Source organism: Sus scrofa, chromosome 2 (genome assembly GCF_054392235.1).
Source record: "Sus scrofa isolate SSC_HxYL_T2T_F1_AM1 chromosome 2, Sscrofa_HxYL_maternal_Yorkshire_Landrace_v2.0, whole genome shotgun sequence".
Classification (NCBI taxonomy): domain Eukaryota; kingdom Metazoa; phylum Chordata; class Mammalia; order Artiodactyla; family Suidae; genus Sus; species Sus scrofa.
Window position 1 is genome coordinate 9,097,152 of NC_139384.1, and position 18,258 is coordinate 9,115,409.

Consider the following 18,258-nt stretch of genomic DNA (forward strand, 5'->3'; position numbering starts at 1 on the left):
CTCTGGCTCCGCCCCCCGTGAGCATTTAGCATACGTACTCCGCCAATGGGACGGACGCCCGGCCCGTTGTGTGGCCGGGCCAATCAGGAGGCCGGAAGGGGCGGGAGCTAAGATACGTGGCTCAACGCGCGCTGGGGGAGGGGAAGCTCCGGGTCAAGGAGCAAACCCGGCACAAGATGGCGGCGGTAGCGGCAGTGGCGGCGCGTAGGAGGCGGTGAGGAGCCCGGATCCCGGGAGCGCGCCCCGGACGCCCCCAGACCCCCTAAGTCTTGTATCTCTCCTTCCTGTATGTTCTCCTGAGACTGCTGCCCCTGGCCTCGTGAGGACCCTTTATTTCTCTGGAGGCGGCCTCACATGCCCCCCAGTCTCCTCGCGGTAGATCCTCGCGGCATTGGGGACCGTTGCTTCTTGGGCTCTCCGCTCCGGCCAGGTCGCTCAAGAAGGCCGCAGCCGTGCGCTCTTCTTGGCCTTGGCCGCTCTCTGCCGCCGCCCTCCCCTGGCAGCTTGCGGCAGTTAACGCTGCCGCCTCTTTCCTGCATTGCGCGGGGCCATCAGGGCGGGGGACGAGACGCGGCTCGGCCTCCGGGAACGCAGCCTGCTGCCCTCTGGCCCCTCAGCCGGGCGGGAAGCACCTCGGCCGGCAGTCCCACTTGCCCTTCTTGCCCTCCCCTCCGAGAGCCCCGGACCCTCTCCTGCCCTTGTCTTCACGTGGATAATAGCCCTGGCTTGTTCGGTGTTCACGGTCGTTGGGCACGGCTGGGCCAGGATGCCGTTAAGTTCACAGCCGGCCTGGATGATGTTGCTCAAACACAACAATGGTTTGGTCTGCGTTCTCGAGTTTATAGTACTGAAAAAATGGTTCGAGAAAGTCACCAGCGCCACAAAGTATTTACCAGGACCTAACAGATGTACTGGGGTGGGAGAGGCGTGCACTGGCCGCCGCAGTGGAAAAAACTTGTGTGGTAAATTCGACTCTCTGGAAGCCTGTGATCTGAAACAATAAATGGGTGCACCTTGCCCTGCGACTCATTCCTGACTTTGGCTTGTGACCACCTCTTGCTCAGGGGCGTTCAAGGCATCCCTGAGTTCCTAGGGCCTTCCAACAGGTCATTTCTGAAAAATCGTACAGAAATCCTATCCCCATTGGCTTCTCTCCAAACCCATTTTATAGATTGTGCAAATAGGACTCCAGAGGGTATTTAGTTCACTGTGCATCTGATTACTGCTGCTTTGAGCGGGTAGACAGGGGTCAGTGGCTCACTGTGATGCTGCAGTCAGTCACTCCTCAGGACTTGGGCCACATGCCTTGCTTTCGAATTTTCTGGTAACCTTTCTTCTGCTGGTTTTGCTACTATTTGTTCCTGCTTGGCCTATTAAACTGCGGAGCTTAGTGTTTTCCTCACTTTGTCTGGCCTGGCTTGCCTTGCACATTCTTCTGGAACTGGAGAGCTTAACTGTGTTTTCTGATCTCTCTGGTCATTTTCTTTACCTTTAGCGTTCAAGCCGATACCGAGATAAAAGCCGGATACAATATGTGTAGTAGGCCCTACTCTCTGGTTCCCCTATGAGCAGGTAGCAAAGTTTTAATGCTGAGAAGAAGCCTGTGTGTTTGTGTTCTCGCCCCTCTCTGGAACGCTCTCACAGAGTGTGCTCCTTGCCTCCTTACATCAGGCACTGGGAGAACGTGTTTAAAATGCAGATTCCTTGGGGCCTGGGAATCTTCCTTTATAAGCACTGCATGTAATCCTTAACAGACACTAAAGTTTGAGAACCTCTGTTTAGGATTTACTCTGAATGGATGACTCTATTCTCCAAACTAACTTGTTTCATGAGCCTGTTAGTTCCTTGTCTGGCATTTGATAGTATGCTGGGGAAGTGAGAGTTTGTGGTAAACTTGGGGTGGTGGTCCGCAGTGAGGACGGCCCTGCTGCTGGTGGTTAGTGCGCTGTGTTGTACGTCATGAAGTACATGGGCCCCAGAGCCAGGCAGAACTGGATTCAACCCCAGTGTCACCTCACACTGGCTCCTCAATCTTGGATGAGTTATTGAACCTTTTATGCCTCAGTGTTCCCATCTGTGAAAAACCCCCGTCCTACATTCACTGAGAAAACAGTGAAAGAAAAAGAGGAGTTCCCGTCGTGGCACAGTGGTTAACAAATCTGACTAGGAACCATGAGGTTTCGAGTTCGGTCCCTGGCCTCGCTCAGTGGGTTAAGGATCCGGTGTTGCCTTGAGCTGTGGTGTAGGTTATAGACGCGGCTCGGGATCCCGCGTTGCTGTGGCTCTGGTGTAGGCCGGCGGCTACAGCTCGGATTCGACCCCTAGCCTGGGAACCTCCCTATGCCGTGGGAGCGGCCCTAGAAAAGGCAAAAAGACAAAAGAAAAAAAGAAAGAGAAAAGAGTGCATATGAAGAATTGGTTCTGAACACTGGTTGCCTGTTAGAGTTGTTTAAGGGAGCTTTTTTAAATTTATTTTTTGGGAGTTCCCGTTGTGGCACAGTGGAAACAATCTGACTAGGAACCATGAGGTTGCGGGTTTGATCCCTGGCCTTGCTCAGTGGGTTAAGCATCCGGCATTGCCATGAGCTGTGGTGTAGGTCGCAGACAGGGCTTGAATCTGGCGTGGCTGTGGCTGTGGTATAGGCCAGCGGCTACAGCTCTGATTAGACCCCTAGCTTGGGAACCTCCATATGCCACGGGTGTGGTGACAAAAAGACAAAAAAAAAAAAAAAAATTATTTTTTGGCTGTGCCTGTGGCATGCAGAAGTACTCAGGCCAGGGATGGAACCCATGCCACAGCAGTGACTACACCGGGTCCCTAACCCCCTGAGCCACCAGGGAACTCCTAGAGGAACTTTTTAAAAACTCATGTTCAGATCCCACTTCAGACCAGTTAGATCAGAATCTCTGGGTGAGATCTGGGCATTGACACTACTGAAAACTATAGGCAGAGTGGAAAACTAGGGGTCTGAAGAAATCAGCCAGGCCTCTGGGGTGTATTCGGACTCAGTACAGGTTAAGTGTGATTATTCTTTACAAGTGTAAGGGGGATAATGGTGACTCTTGTCACAAAGATAGAGTGGTGGGGATGTTAGGACCCTAGGAACTGTGACCAGCAGGCTAGCTGAGCATCCGTCTTTAACAGTTTCGCTGTAGCTCTACCCACTGTCTTGCCCACAGAACGGCATGGCTTACTTTCTCTGTTCCACACACATGGTACCACCACTTCCCCTGGGACTGGCTGTTACTGTTCCTTTCCTCTGAGAGGCTGATGTAACTTGAGTCAATACCAGGGCCTCTAAAGGCCAAAGATGCTTTGTCCACTTCCTCTGCCTTTTGAAGGGAAGGTGTGGGTGAGCCAGCTCCTCAGGCCTGGCACTTAACCCCATGTCCTCTCTACCTTTTCTTGTTAATGGGACTCTTTCTCCCCTTTGAGGGTTGTGGTGGGAAGAGACCTTCACCTCTGAAGGCGGGGCCCTTTCTGACCCTGTGCTGATTGTTCCCTCTTTATCCTCTCCCCCTAGGTCTTGGACGGGTTTGGTACTGGCTTGTTTAGGGGTCTGCCTGGGACTTACCCTTGCTGTGGATAGAAGCAACTTTAAGACCTGTGAAGAGAGTTCCTTCTGCAAGTATGATATTTCTGGGAGACTCGACTGGGAAGTAGGGTGATGTGGGAGGTGTCTGCGGCAGATGAGGTAGCCTGGGTCACTGCAGCTGACAGAAGGACCTAGGGGCTTTGGGGAACCCTCCCACTACCTTCTCAATCATTTCACTTGGCAGGAGGCAGCGAAGCATACGGCCAGGCCAGTCTCCATACCGAGCCTTGCTGGACTCTCTGCAGCTTGGTCCTGATACCCTCACAATCCATCTAATCAACGAAGTCACCAAGGTCAGGGGCGAAAAAGGAAGAGACTGGTGGGGGTGGGGCAATGGCTAAGGGATCATTCAGGAAGGGAGAACCTGCAGCCGACATTCTGTGCCGTCTGATCTTGAGACTTCTACTTTATGAGACATTCAGATCTCAGATCCCTTAGGCAAAGGGCTAGAAAGACGTGACCTTTCAGGAGGGACATGGCTTCAGAGGGCATTCCATGGTGTGGCCCTTTCCTTTCTCCAGACCAGACCTCTGTCCCCACAGGTGTTGCTGGTGCTGGAGCTCCAGGGGCTTCAAAAGAACATGACTCGGATCCGGATTGATGAACTAGAGCCCCGACGGCCCCGATACCGTGTGCCAGACGTGTTGGTGGCTGAGCCCCCCACCGCTCGGTAGGTTTTTCCTGAGAAGCACACCTCCACGGCCCTTTTCTCCTTCCTGATAAGCCTCTGGGTCCTGGCTCGCTTTCTTTTCCACACTGGGGTGATGGCTGACGAGCACCTCGCTGTTCTCCTCAGCCTTTCCTCCTCTCTTCTCTGTTTTCACTTGTTTCCTCTTTCATCCTTTCTCTTCATTCAGCAAACAGGTACTGCTTCCTCCTCTGTTCCAGGCCGAGGCTAGGTGCTGGCCATCCAAGAGGAAATCACGAGGCCCTGGAGCTGGCCTTCCAGGAGCACAGTGTCTCTGTGGTTTGTTCCTCCCTTCCCTTCCTGTCCAGTTCTGTCCTGTCCCCTCCCCCTTTCCCGTCTTTTCCCTTCCCTTCCATCCTCCCTCCCTCCTCTCTTTCTCCTCAGATATTCAGGATAGGATTGCTCAAAATCTTAGGTCATGACACATTGTTGTTGTTATTTTTGTTTTGTTTTGTTTTTTAGTGGCTGCACCACGGCATATGGAAAGTTCCCTGGTGAGGGATTGAATCCGAGCCTCAGCTGTAGCAACGCTGGATCCTTTAACCCACTGCACAGGGCCCGGGATCAAACCCGCACCACCCACCACCACTGTGAGTGACCTGTGTTGCTGCAGTTAGATTTTTAACCCGTTGCTCCACAGCAGTATTTCATGCTTGGCTCTCTGTTAAATTTTCTTGATTTTTTTTCTTTTTTGGCCGCTCCGTGGCAATGTGGAGTTCCTGGGCCAGGGATCAAATCTCAGCCTCACTTGTAACCTAAGCCTCAGTTGTGGCAACGCTGGATCCTTAACCCCCTGTGCCGGGCCAGGGACTGAACTTGTGTCCTGAGACGCCATCAGTCCCATTGCGCCACAGTGAGAACTCCTCTTAAGATTTTTGGGTTGTTTTTTGGTTTGTTTTTTTTGGCTGTGGTCTGCAATGGCTTGATGTGGGGTCTCAGTTCCCAGACCAGGGATTGAACAAAGGCCCCAGGGGTGAAAACGCAAGAGTCTTAACCAGCAGACCATCAGAGAACTCCCTCTGTTAAGGTTTTTTTTTTTTTTTTTTTTTTTTTTGTCTTTTTGCTATTTCTTTGGGCTGCTCCCATGGCATATGGAGGTTCCCAGGCTGGGGGTCGAATCGGAGCTGCACTCGCTGGCCTACGCCAGAGCCACAGCAACGCGGGATCCGAGCCGTGTCTGCAACCTACACCACAGCTCACGGCAACGCCGGACCCTTAACCCACTGAGCAAGGGCAGGGATCGAAACCGCAACCTCATGGTTCCTAGTTGGATTCGTTAACCACTGCGCCACGACGGGAACTCCCCTCTGTTAAGTTTTTAACTTAGAAAATAGCATGATAAACCCTTCACCCAACCCAAATATATAACCCAACTCTTTCAGAGAGGTTGTTATTTTGAAGTTTTTCATTCCCTTCTTTTTTTGTTGTTATAGTTTCATTGTGTGTGTGTATATAAACGCATACGTATATATACTTGTGTACATGTGCCTCAGCAATAAATTATGTGGTTTTATAAGTTTTTGAGCTTTATAGGGACAGTATCTTAGTGAATGTGTTCTTTCAGGATTTCCTTTTCTCACTTAACTGTATTTAACTCTGTTGGATATAGCTTTGATGTTCATTTTTACTGCTGTATAATATAACATTAAAAAAACTTTTTTTGGCCACAATGTGCAGTTGTATTATGTGCAGTCTCGATTCCTGGACCAGGGATCAAACCTGGGCCGCAGTAATGAAAGTGCAAAGTCCTAACCACTAGACCACCAAGGAACTCCCAGTCCATATTTTTTAAAAATTGAAGTATAATTGATGTACAGTATCATATGTTACAGGTGTTCAATATAGTGATTTATAAATTTAAAAAAATCATACTGCATTTATAGTAATTATAAAATATTGGTTGTATTCTCTGTGTTATACAACGTATCCTTGTAGCTTTCTTTTTTTCTTGTCTTTTTTTTTTTTTTTGAGGGCTGCACCCATGGCATATGGAGATTCCCAGGCTAGGGGTCTAATCAGAGCTGACTAGGAACCATGAGGTTTCAGGTTCGATCCCTGGCCTTGCTCAGTGGGTTAAGGAGCTGGCATTGCCATGAGCTTTGGTGTAGGTCGCAGACGCAGCTTGGATCTGGTGTTGCTGTGGCTCTGGTGTGGACCAGTGGCTATAGCTCTGATTAGACCCCTAGCCTGGGAATCTCCATATGCCATGGGTGCAGCCCTCAAGAAAAAAAGGGTGGGGGTGGGGTAGGGGTGGGGGTTTGTTTGTTGTTATTTTTTTTTTATGGCTTCCCCAGTGGCATATGGCAGATGCTGGGCCAGGGATGGAATCTGAGCTACAGCTGAGACCTGCGTCACAGCTGCAGCAATGCCAGATCCTTAACCTACTATGCCACAGCAGGAACACCCAGACTTTTCTTGTTTTTGATGACCCTAAAAATATCTTTCAATAAATTGCAGTTCTTTCTTTTTTTTTCTGGCTTTTCAGGGCCATCCACGGCATAGGGAGGTACCCAGGCTAGGGGTCGAATCGGAGCTGTAGCTGCTGACCTACACCATGGCCACAGCGATGCCAGATCCGAGCCTCGTCTGTGACCTACACCACAGCTTATGGCAATGCCAGATCCTTAACCCACTGAGCGAGTCCAGGAATCGAACCCACCTCCTCATGGATCCTAGTCGTTAACCGCTGAGCCACGAAGGGAATTCCCAAATTGAAGTTCTGAATTTTTTGTTTTCAGGTATTTCAGTCTCCTTCCTGCTGGTATTAGTGTTTTTTCCAAGTTGTGTTTTAATAATCCTTCTCTACCTCAGAGTCAGAAAAATATGTCTTTATATTTTCTTCTAAAGGTTTCATTTGAAAGTTTAAATCGTAATCTGTCTGGAGTTGATATTTGCATCAGGTATGAGTTGGGAATGTGATCACACTTTTCTCCTGTGCAGAAAAGTCTGTTTTTCCTCTCCATTATTGAATTGTCGCTGAGCTGCCATGCCACCTGTTGCATTTCAAAGTTCTCAGTATACTTGGGTTTCCGGATTCTTCATTTGGTTCCTTTGACCATCTTGTCTCTACTGCACTCTAACCACACCGCCTGTGTGGATTGTAGCAGATCCTGCCCTCTTCTGAAGTGTCCTGACTGCTCCTGGCCCTTTGCACTCCCTTATATCCCTTTTGATCTCTTTCTCAGGCTTTCTGTCTCTGGCCAGGATGACAACAGCGTGGAGGTAACCGTGGCTGAGGGACCCTATAAAATCATCTTGACCGCGCGGCCATTCCGGCTGGACCTGCTGGAGGACCGCAGCCTTCTGCTCAGTGTCAATGCCCGAGGACTCTTAAATTTTGAGCACCAGAGGGCCCCCAGGGTCTCGTGAGTACGGGGTCAGGACCAAAGGGGACCTTGTGTGGAAGAACCTAGGGGTGTAGGAGGGCCTGGCATTGGGTCCCTGGGAGGAGAGAGGGTGGCAGTACAGCCAGGTAGAGGCTGGGGGCTGGGAGAAGCTGACTGTACGGAGGGTAGGAAGCAGACCTGGGTCGTTTTCTCCATTTCCTGTACAGACCAGGAGGCAGTCACTTTTGCCCCTGAGCTGTACCCTGGGCGCCTCCTCTAGGAGGCCTGCCTGGGTCTGCCTTTTCCTCTCCCCCCCCTCTCACACCATCACATTTCCCAGATTTATTTTCTTCCTTTTTTGTTTTGTTTTGTTTTGTTTTTTATTTTTGATTTCTTCCCCCACCCCATCTCTGGAAGTTTGTCGACTGAAACTCACTTTTATGTTTCTGTTTTTGTGTTGGTTTTGTGCTTCCTTTTCCCCTTCCCTCCCCATCTCCTCCTGCCCCAGTTTCTCGGATAAAGTTAGTCTCACGCTCGGTAGCATTTGGGATAAGATCAAGAACCTTTTCTCTAGGTAAATCCATGGCCACTGGTACTGTATCTGACCCTCTGCCCTTACCCGCCCTTCTTTCTGGCCCCCAGGGAAGGTGCCCCGGACCCTTCCACGTCCTCCCCTTCACTCACCCCTCTTTCTCCAGCTGTATGGTCTCTGGTCCCTGTTCCCCATTCCCTGGCTGGGAGCGCCCCCAGGGAGGGAAGATGAAATGCTGAAAGTCCTTGAGGAATGTAGGGAGCTTCTTGCTTTGCCGAGGGGTGGAGAGATGCTGCCTATTGCTGAGGTTCCTGGCTCTCAGCTGGGGTGCACTGGGGCTCTGGGCAGAGCTGCTTGCCAGCTGCCCTCAAAAGTATCTTTGGCAGGACCTCTTGTTTGAGTCCCTGGGAATGTTTGTAGAGGCCTGACCATCCGTAGAGGCTTATGACCTACTTACCTCTGCAAAACCCTGTGTCAGGCCAGGAGGCTGAGGCCCGGTGAGGGAAGTCGGGGCGACAGTGTCGTGGTGGAGGCTACAGGGCCAGGATTAGCATTCTGAACCCAGGCCCTTGAACTTGCCTGCCTGTCTCCTCTGACGTGCTGGCAGGGGCTGGTGATTTGGGCCCATATTTGGAAGGCATTTCCTGTTGGCGGTTACTCCCCATTTCCCTTTCTCATTTCTCTCCCTGTTCTTTGCACACGTACTTGCTCACTGGGGGGGGGGTCCCTCTCCAAGCTTTAACATTCAGTCCCTTCCTCCAATGCCTTCGTTCCTTTGGACCCTTGGCTCTCTATTCCCTCACCCCTCCTTCCACTAGCCCCTCGTCCCTGCCCCCTCTGGATTGGAGCAGACAGCTCTCCTACCTTCCAGGCAAGGATCAAAAGACCCAGCTGAGGGCGATGGGGCCCAGCCCGAGGAAGCACCTGGGGATGGAGACAAGGCAAGTCGAGGGCAGAGGGCATGGCCGGAGCCCAGGGCTGGCTGGGAGGTTGGAGGGGAAAGGCCCACAAGAAAGTCGAGCTTAGTCTCGCCATCAGGGATGGGGTTTAGAAAACGGGCGAGGGAAGAGAGAGGACGGGCGTGTGATCGGGTAGTGGTCTCCTTTCCTCCTTTCAGCCAGAGGAGATCCAGGGGAAGGCAGAGAAAGATGAGCCAGGAGCCTGGGAAGAGACATTCAAAACTCACTCTGACAGCAAGCCCTATGGTGAGGGGCTGGGAGAGCCTTGGGCAGGGGCGCAGGGAGTCCTTGCCAAGCGGAAGCTCTGGAGCTCATCTTTTGCTTTCCTTCTAGGCCCCACGTCTGTGGGTTTGGATTTCTCTCTGCCAGGCATGGAACATGTGTATGGGATCCCCGAGCATGCAGACAGCCTGAGGCTAAAAGTCACTGAGTGAGTCCCATGGTGACATCTGGATGTAGGGGGAGGGAAGTGGTCGGAAGGGCTGAGGGAGATGTGCACACAGGTCAGATACTCCGGACAAGCACAGATCACTTCCTATGCTCAGAGCACCTTTGGCTATCAGAAAATTCTGCTTTGAGAAAAGGCAGTGGGGTCATTTTTGTCTACGGGGTGGGGGCTGTGCGTGCCATGGTCCGGGGCCAGTCTGTCTGTCTGCCTGCAGGGGTGGGGATCCATATCGCCTCTACAATTTGGACGTGTTCCAGTATGAGCTGTACAACCCCATGGCCCTGTACGGCTCCGTGCCTGTGCTCCTGGCACACAGCCCTCACAGGGACCTGGGCATCTTCTGGCTCAACGCTGCAGAGACCTGGGTTGACATATCCTCCAACACTGCAGGGAAGGTGAGAGCACAGGTACCGGGAACAGTACAGGAGGGAGTCGTCAGGCCTCAAGACAAATGGGTGTGTGTGGGGCACTGGCTTTGGTGAGCCTCGGTGGGTAGCCCTCCAGCACTGCAGGGATTGGGCGAGAGAGGGGCCCTGGCTTTAGGAGCAGCATAGGAATTCTCCAGTCACTCCGAGCAGACACACCCTCGTGGGAAGCTATTTCCTCTCTCTGCTGCTTTTTTTTTTTTTTTAAATTTTATGGCTGCTCCAGCAGCGTATGGACTGAATTTGAGCTGTAGCTGTGGCAGCTCTGGGTTCCTTAACCCACTGCACCGGGCCAGGGATTGAACCCACACCTCCATAGCAACCTGAGCTACTGCAGTTGGATTCTTAACCCACTGTGCCATGGCAGGAACTCCTCCTGTTCTGCTTTTATTATCAGCATCTTTGCAGTTGAGTGTGCATTAGGAGCTAGACCCTTTTCTAGATGCTGGGGATATATTGCTCATTGGGGTGGGAAAGGCCCTCACTCTCAGGAAGACAGAGGTTAAACACGTGGCCAAGGGCAAGATGAGTTCAGTGGTGCTAAGTGCTACGAGAAATGCAAGGAGTTCCTGTTGTGGCTTAGCAGTGACAAACCTGGCTAGTATCCATGAGGACGCAGGTTCAGTCCCTGGCCTCAATCAGTGGGTTAAGGATCTGGTGTGGCCGTGAGCTGTGGTGTAGTTTGCAGACAAGGCTCTGATTCCATGTGGCTGTGGCATAGGCCGGCACCTGCAGCTCCAATTTGATTCCTAGCCTGGGAACTTCCATATGCTGAGGGTGCGACCCTAAAAAGACAAAAAAAAAAAAAAGAGAATTCGGCTGTGTGTGGAGTTCCTGCTGTGGCACAATGGGATAGGCGGCATCTCTGCAGGGTTGGGATGCATGTTCAATCCCCACCTTGGCACAGTGGGTTAAGGGTCCGTTGTTGTCGCAGCTGTGGCTCGGATCTGATACCTGGCCTGGGAAGCTCCATATGTCGCAGGGTGGCCAAAAAAGAAAAAAAAAAAAAAATAAGAAACCAGCTATGTGCAGACTCTGGGGAGAACACTGCTGCTTTGTGTTTGGCGTGGGAAGCAGGAGGGTGGCATCAGACCTCTTTCTGATCCCCTCTGTAGACCCTGTTTGGGAAGATGCTGGACTACCTACAGGGCTCTGGGGAGACCCCACAGACAGATGTTCGCTGGATGTCGGAGAGCGGCATCATCGATGTCTTCCTGCTCCTTGGGCCCTCCGTCTTCGATGTCTTCCGGCAGTACGCTAGTCTCACTGGTATGCAGGGGCCCTACCTTGTCAGCCTGCAGCCTCCTTTTATGGTCCTTGTCTTCTCGAGAGGGGCGCCTGGATTTTCAGAAGTCTTGTGCCTCACCCTATTCTCTCGCCCTAAACCCTTCTACCTCTTTTAATTTCTGGGCATCCCTCATCGGCCCCAGGTTGAGCCTGACCCCATTGTGACCCCCACCCCTCAATGAACCTGCAGGGACCCAGGCATTGCCCCCGCTCTTCTCCCTCGGCTACCACCAGAGCCGCTGGAACTATCGAGATGAGGCCGATGTCCTGGAAGTTAATCAGGGCTTTGATGATCACAACCTGCCCTGTGATTTCATCTGGCTGGACATCGAGCATGCTGATGGCAAGCGGTACTTCACCTGGGACCCCAGCCGCTTCCCCCAGCCCCGCACCATGCTTGAGCACTTGGCCTCTAAGAGGCGCAAGGTAAGAAGACTGCAGCCATAGTGGGGTTTCTTAGGCATGATAACCCCGGAGAACTGAGATCACCCGTGTTCCTTGTCCCCAGCTGGTAGCCATTGTGGACCCTCATATCAAGGTGGACTCCAGCTACCGCGTACATGAAGAGTTGCAGAACCTGGGTCTGTATGTTAAAACCCGGGATGGCTCTGACTATGAGGGCTGGTGCTGGCCAGGTAGGTGGACCCAGAACTGAGGTAGGCTAGTGGGAGACCAGGGAGGTAAAAATGAAGCCCATTTTGCCCATCGGGGTTGAAAGCCATCCTTGACTTCTAGGTGCAGCTAGTTACCCTGATTTTACCAATCCCAAGATGAGAGCCTGGTGGGCTGACATGTTTCGCTTTGAGAATTACGAGGTATGGCAGCCCCTCCCGAACCTGCCTCTGTCTTTCCCACTCTACCTCCTGGAATCTTTCTCTGCTGGTCAGCTCTGCTAGGCTGGTTGCTTAGACGCTATCAGGGGGCCTTGATGATCCTGGGAGGGCCCTGAGAAATGCGTCTTTCTGGGTTCCTAGCTCTCTTCTCTGACGCTGTTTGTTTTCTTCCGCTCTGTCCTCTGTCCCCATTTTCTGCCTTGTGTTCTCAGGGCTCATCTTCCAACCTCTATGTCTGGAATGACATGAACGAACCGTCCGTGTTCAATGGCCCTGAGGTCACCATGCTCAAGGATGCCCAGCATTATGGGGGCTGGGAGCACCGAGACCTGCACAACATCTATGGCTTCTACGTGGTAGGGGACTGGGAGAGGAGGGACTGAGGGCCGGGAACTTGCACCAGTGACACCTGGCTCCTGTTCCTCACTATCCCTCTTTTCTCTTGTTCCCACGCAGCACATGGCAACTGCTGACGGGCTGGTGCTGCGCTCTGGGGGTGTAGAACGGCCCTTTGTCCTGAGCAGGGCTTTCTTCGCTGGCTCCCAGCGCTTTGGTAAGATTTGGAGAAAGAGCCGTGGCAAAGGGACCCGGGCCTGGATCTTGGAGAAGTGTGTCCCCGCAGCCATCCTCTGAGTTGTGCGCTTCTTCCACCTGTGCACTTCAGAGGGGGCAAGGAGTGGGAGGGTCAGTCCCTGTCCAAGTGCTCTTGTGAACTCTGCCGTCTTCAGCAGGACCCGGGACCCCAGAGCAGATGTGGCCGGTCAGAGAGGTCAGCTCTATAAAAGGTGGCGCCCCTTCCCTGTTTGCAAGCTCCCTCCCTGTCTTCTTCCTTAGGAGCCGTGTGGACTGGGGACAACACTGCTGAATGGGACCATTTGAAGATCTCTATCCCTATGTGTCTCAGCTTGGGGCTGGTGGGACTTTCCTTCTGTGGAGGTAAGGAGGTGGGGGGGTTGGGGGGTCTTGGTTTGGCGGGAGAGGGGCTGGTAGAGGGTATGAAACCTAGGCATGAACAGACAGCTGAGAGTCCAGGGTGGAGCCTTGGGGGGCTCCTTAGGCAGCAGCCCTCCTTCACCCTCTTTTGCAATCTGTTTCCTCCCTCCCCTCTCCAGCGGATGTGGGTGGCTTCTTCAAAAATCCAGAGCCAGAGCTGCTTGTGCGCTGGTACCAGATGGGTGCTTACCAGCCATTCTTCCGGGCACATGCCCATTTGGACACTGGTCGGCGAGAGCCGTGGCTGTTACCGACTCAGTACCAGGACATGATCCGAGATGCCCTGGGCCAGAGATACTCCTTATTGCCCTTCTGGTACACTCTCTTCTATCAGGCCCATCGCGAAGGCGTTCCTGTCATGAGGTGAGACATTCAGTTGGTCTGTGTCCAGTGGGCTCAGGTGGCTGGGAGACACTGGGGACTGGTCCCCATCCACCTCTGGGCCTCTTCACTGGCCAGGGCCTTGTAACGAAGGGAAATCTGATTTCAAGATAAGAGTAAAAAGAGACCAGTGGGGGTGAATAGCAGTAGACGTTACTGAGTGCTTATAACTAACATGCCAGGCATTACTCATCACCATCCCCAGAGCCCGAAACAAGTCAGACAAGTGTCCTACCCTTGGGAGGGAAACAGAGAGATGTACGTGTAGACAAATATGTAAATAGGAATATTGCCAACGCTGACGAGTTGTTTAAAAATTGAACAGGGTAATGGAATTAGGTTCCACAAACAGGCCATATAAAGATGAGGCCTGGAGTTCCCGCCATGGAGCAGTAGTTAACAAATCCGACTAGGAACCATGAGATTACGGGTTTGATCCCTGGCCTTGCTCAGTGGGTTTAGGATCTGGCATTGCCATGAGCTGTGGTGTAGGTTGTAGACGCGGCTCAGATCCTGCGTTGCTGTGGCTCTGGTGTAGGCTGGCAGCTGCAGCTCCGATCAGACCCCTAGCCTGGGAACCTCCATATGCCGCGGGAAGCAGCCTTAGAAAAGGCAAAAAGAAAAACAAACAAATAAATAAATAAAGATGAGGGCTGATTGATATGTAAGACACTTTTGTGATCTAAAGAAAGAATGTTCCCAGGAGGGGAGACTGCAGGTGAAAAAATTATGAAATGAAAAAAAAATTATGGGTTCCTGTCCTGGCACATCAGAAACGAATCTGACTAGGAACCATGAGGTTGCAGGTTCGATCCCTGGCCTTGCTCAGTGGGTTAAGGATCCGGTGTTCCCCTGAGCTGTGGTGTAGGTCACAGACACAGCTTGGATCTGGTGTTGCCATGGCTCTGGCACAGGCCTGCAGCAACAGCTCCAATTAGGCCCCCTAGCCTGGGAACCTCCATATGCCACGGGTGCGGCCCTAAAAGGACAAAAGACAAAAAGAAAAAAAAAAAATTATGAAACAGAAATGAGTTTGTTGTGTTCCAGGAGTAGGAAAAAAACAGCATCTCAGGGGTCAGGAACTAGAAGGAGAGATACGTTGGGATGGGAAGTTCGATCTGATCCTGGAGGGCCTTTCAGGCCAGGATAATGCAGTGGCTGCTGCAAGGTCACTGTGCAAAACAGTTTCAAGAGGGGGCAGGCAGGGAGGAGGAGGCAGGGAGATGGGTTAGGAAATTAAATGTTTAGACCAAGGTTAGATTGCATAGCTCAGGCTTTAAGCCCACAGCTGTCTAGCTGCCAGCCCTGTCTAGCTGGGTGTTCCCCTTGTGCTGTTCTCTTTTTTTGTTTGTTTTTGATGGCTGCATCTGGGGCATATGGAAGTTCCTAGGCTAGGGGTCCAGTTGGAGCTACAGCTGCGAACGCCACAGCTATAGCAGTGTGGGATCTGAGCCGTTTCTGTGACTTATGCCATAGCTCACAGTAACTATGCCGGATCCTTAACCCACTGAGTGAGGCCAGGCATCGAACCCCTGTGCTCATGGATACTAGTCAGATTTGTTTCCGCTGCGCCGCAACGGGAACTCCTACCCTTGTGCTGTTCGTATTGCCACTTGCTGGAATAGCATCTTTGACTTCTGCCAAAACAGTGAGTGTCTTCCTTTCTTGTCCTGCTTCCTTTCTAGGGCCCTGTGGGTGCATTATCCTCAGGACGTGACGACCTTCAGTATAGATGACGAGTTCCTGCTTGGTGAGGACCAGGGAGGACAGTTGGTGGTGGGAAGAAGCTGGCACTGTGGGAGATGTGTCTGTGGATGCCCAGGGAGGAAGGAGTGAGTGAGGCCTGTGGTACGAGGGAGCATGTGCTTCGGGGCTCTCTCTCTGGAAACTGATCTCCCCAGTTCAGAGTTGATTCTGCTGTGTTTCAGGGGATGCACTGCTGGTTCACCCTGTAACGGACTCTGAGGCACATGGCGTGCAGGTCTATCTGCCGGGCCAAGGGGAGGTGAGTTAAGGAAAAGACGTGGTGGGGGAGTTCCCACTGTGGTGCAACGGATTAAGAGTCTGGTGTCTCTGGCTCGGGTTGCCACTGAGGCACGGGTTTGATATCTAGCCTGGCACAGTGGGTAAAGGATCCAATGTTGCTGTGGTGTAGGTTGCAGCTGTGGGTCGGATTTGATCCCTGGTCTCAGAACTTCTCTATGCCTTGGGTGTGGCCCTTAAAAAGAAAAAAGACGTGGTGGAGGTTAGTGAGGGTACAGAGAATGGGGGCCCTGTGTGTGGTGAGTGACCGGGTGTATTTCCTGCCACCCACAGGTGTGGTACGATGTTCACAGCTACCAGAAGTATCATGGTCCGCAGACCCTGTACCTGCCTGTAACTCTAAGCAGCGTAAGTATGCCTGGGCCCGCTGCCAGCTCCGTCTGCCTGCAGGTTTCCAGAGGGGGAGAGCGTGTATGCTTTGCAGTCCAGTTCCTAAGCGGGGCACAGATATGCAGGAGCAAAAGGTGCTGCAGGGCCCAGGATTGAGCAACAGGGCTGCTTCATCCCCGCACTGCTCTTGCCCTAGATCCCTGTGTTCCAGCGCGGAGGGACCATTGTGCCCCGATGGATGCGAGTGCGGCGTTCCTCAGACTGCATGAAGGACGACCCCATCACTCTCTTCGTTGCACTCAGTCCCCAGGTGAGCGCACAGGCAGGGAGCCTCTGCGACTGTCTGCCTACCTCCCTAGGATTCAGTCCCTTGGGGCTGTGCCCCTCACTGCTCCTTGGGCTCAGGGTCTCATCTACCCCATTTCCTGCCCAGGGTACAGCCCAAGGAGAGCTCTTTCTCGACGATGGGCACACATTCAACTATCAGACTGGCCATGAGTTCCTGCTGCGTCGATTCTCATTCTCTGGCAACACCCTTGTCTCCAGGTATGGCAGTCCCCTTTCTTCCTTGGCAGCCTCTGAAGGAGAAGGCTGGCCTCAGGGAGGCTTAGAGCCATTGTGTTCTTTTCTTGTATCGTGACCTTGTTGTTCCCTCTTTTCTTTCTGCTCTGACATCTTTTTTCCCTGATGGGTATCCATTTTTGTTCTCTCCAGCTCAGCAGACTCCAAAGGCCACTTTGAGACACCTGTCTGGATTGAGCGGGTGGTGATAATAGGGGCTGGAAAGCCAGCAACTGTGGTACTCCAGACAAAAGGTGAGTGAGGGATCTGGCCCCGCAGGGCAGCGGGGAAAGCAGGGGCAGGGTTGTGGCCTATAGATGAGGGAAAGTAGTTGCTACGACTATGGCGTTCTTTCTTCTTCCTCCACCAGGATCTCCTGAAAGCCGCCTGTCCTTCCAGCATGACCCTGAGACCTCTGTGTTGATCCTGCGCAAGCCTGGCGTCAATGTGGCATCCGACTGGAGCATTCACCTGCGATAACCCATGGGATGTTGGGATGGGGTGCGGTGGTGATTGAGAGTTACACTTCCTTCTGCCTTGGAGTTTGACCTTCCCCAGACTTCACCTTTCTTATGCCGACGTCTGGGCAGGGTGAGAGGGCTGTCCCTGGGCTTGAATTCCTTTTGTGACCTGATCTCTCCCACCCCACTGACACCAGATCTCCCTTCATCTCCCAGTACTCTGTTGCTCGAACTGGAGCACAATCACCTGTGAAGACCTGGGGACCATAGGGCCCTTGCTTTCCCTCCTCTTTTCTTTCTTTTGGGGGCCCTGAATCTCCTCCAGACCCTCTCCATTCATGTCTCTTGTGTGTTGATGCCATTTCTTGGAAGAAGATAAGGGCAGTGAGCTTTAGGGCTGCTTTTCTCCTTCCCCTTCCCTCCCCACCGAACTGCTCTCCCTCCTTTTATTTCTTCCTCTGTCAGCCCTTCCCTTTTAATGCCCCATCGATACACTGGGACCACCCCTTACCTGATGAGGGATGAATGGATCACAGGAGTGAGGTTGCTGGAAAACGTCCTCTTCCCTGGCTCCCAACTTTTCCTCTCCCCGCTTCTTTCTAGAGCTGCTGCAGTTCTGACAGGGGCAGTTCTACCTCCCCTGTCCTTTGGGGGAAGGAAGTTTCCACTCCCTGAGAGGGGATAAACAAAACTTCTCTTGCCTCCTAAAATTTTGTCCCGTTGAGGGGCATTCAAGATGGAGAAATCAGTTGTGGTTTCATCGAATCACGGTCATCTGTATTTATTGCTGGGAGAAGGCTGAGGGTGGGGGAGAGATGATCATGTGCGCCCAGGGGTGGCCCAAAGCCCTGGGTAGGGGGTGGGGTGGGCAAGGACTAACTGGGGGCGAGGGGGAATATTTGTGGGAATTTTTTTTACTTCCTCTTGGCCTCCAGCCGTGACAGGTTTTGATAAAAGGAGAAACAATAAAAGAGATAAACCATAAATAACTGTTGTCTGGATTCTAGTTCTGGCCTGAACCACAGACCCTTAAAAGCCTAGGGCCTGACATTTTCATTTAGCTTCAGCAGAAGCCTTATTGAGTCAGTAAAATGAGTGAGTACAAGCGTTCTTCAGCTTGCTTGATGCCAGTATTTTCATAGAGGAGCCCACAAAGTCAACAGATTTTACACCTAGTTAATAGTGCAGACCAAAGTTGATGGGATCCCTCTTGAATAGAAATAGCTATATGTCAGATGTTCTCACACTAATGCCTGCTGCTCTTTGCAGCATTTTAAAAATTGTCCTAATATTTTGGAGATCCTGTTGTGGCGCAGTGGTTAACGAATCTGACTAGGAACCATGAGGTTGCAGGTTCGATCCCTGGCCTTGCTCAGTGGGTTAAGGACTCCGGTT

At 52.2% G+C, this 18,258-nt stretch overlaps 1 protein-coding gene across 8 annotated transcripts; it reads left to right on the forward strand.

The window, feature by feature from the left end:
- Positions 1-157: 157 nt before the first annotated feature.
- Positions 158-17,849, forward strand: GANAB (glucosidase II alpha subunit). 8 transcript variants are annotated; one of them, XR_014836466.1, is made up of 25 exons: positions 158-214; positions 3,525-3,629; positions 3,781-3,889; positions 4,139-4,266; positions 7,470-7,649; positions 8,119-8,184; positions 9,014-9,087; positions 9,264-9,347; positions 9,435-9,531; positions 9,764-9,944; positions 11,090-11,243; positions 11,452-11,687; positions 11,770-11,896; positions 11,997-12,076; positions 12,307-12,450; positions 12,551-12,647; positions 12,929-13,030; positions 13,207-13,450; positions 15,154-15,300; positions 15,375-15,473; positions 15,785-15,859; positions 16,038-16,151; positions 16,275-16,387; positions 16,556-16,656; positions 16,773-17,849. XR_014836466.1 is itself a non-coding variant. In XM_085009646.1 (25 exons), the coding sequence occupies exons 4-25, from the start codon at positions 4,178-4,180 to the stop codon at positions 16,880-16,882; spliced, it is 2,610 nt and encodes an 869-aa protein (XP_084865772.1). In that variant the 5' UTR covers positions 158-319; positions 3,525-3,629; positions 3,781-3,889; positions 4,139-4,177; the 3' UTR covers positions 16,883-17,849.
- Positions 17,850-18,258: the final 409 nt, after the last annotated feature.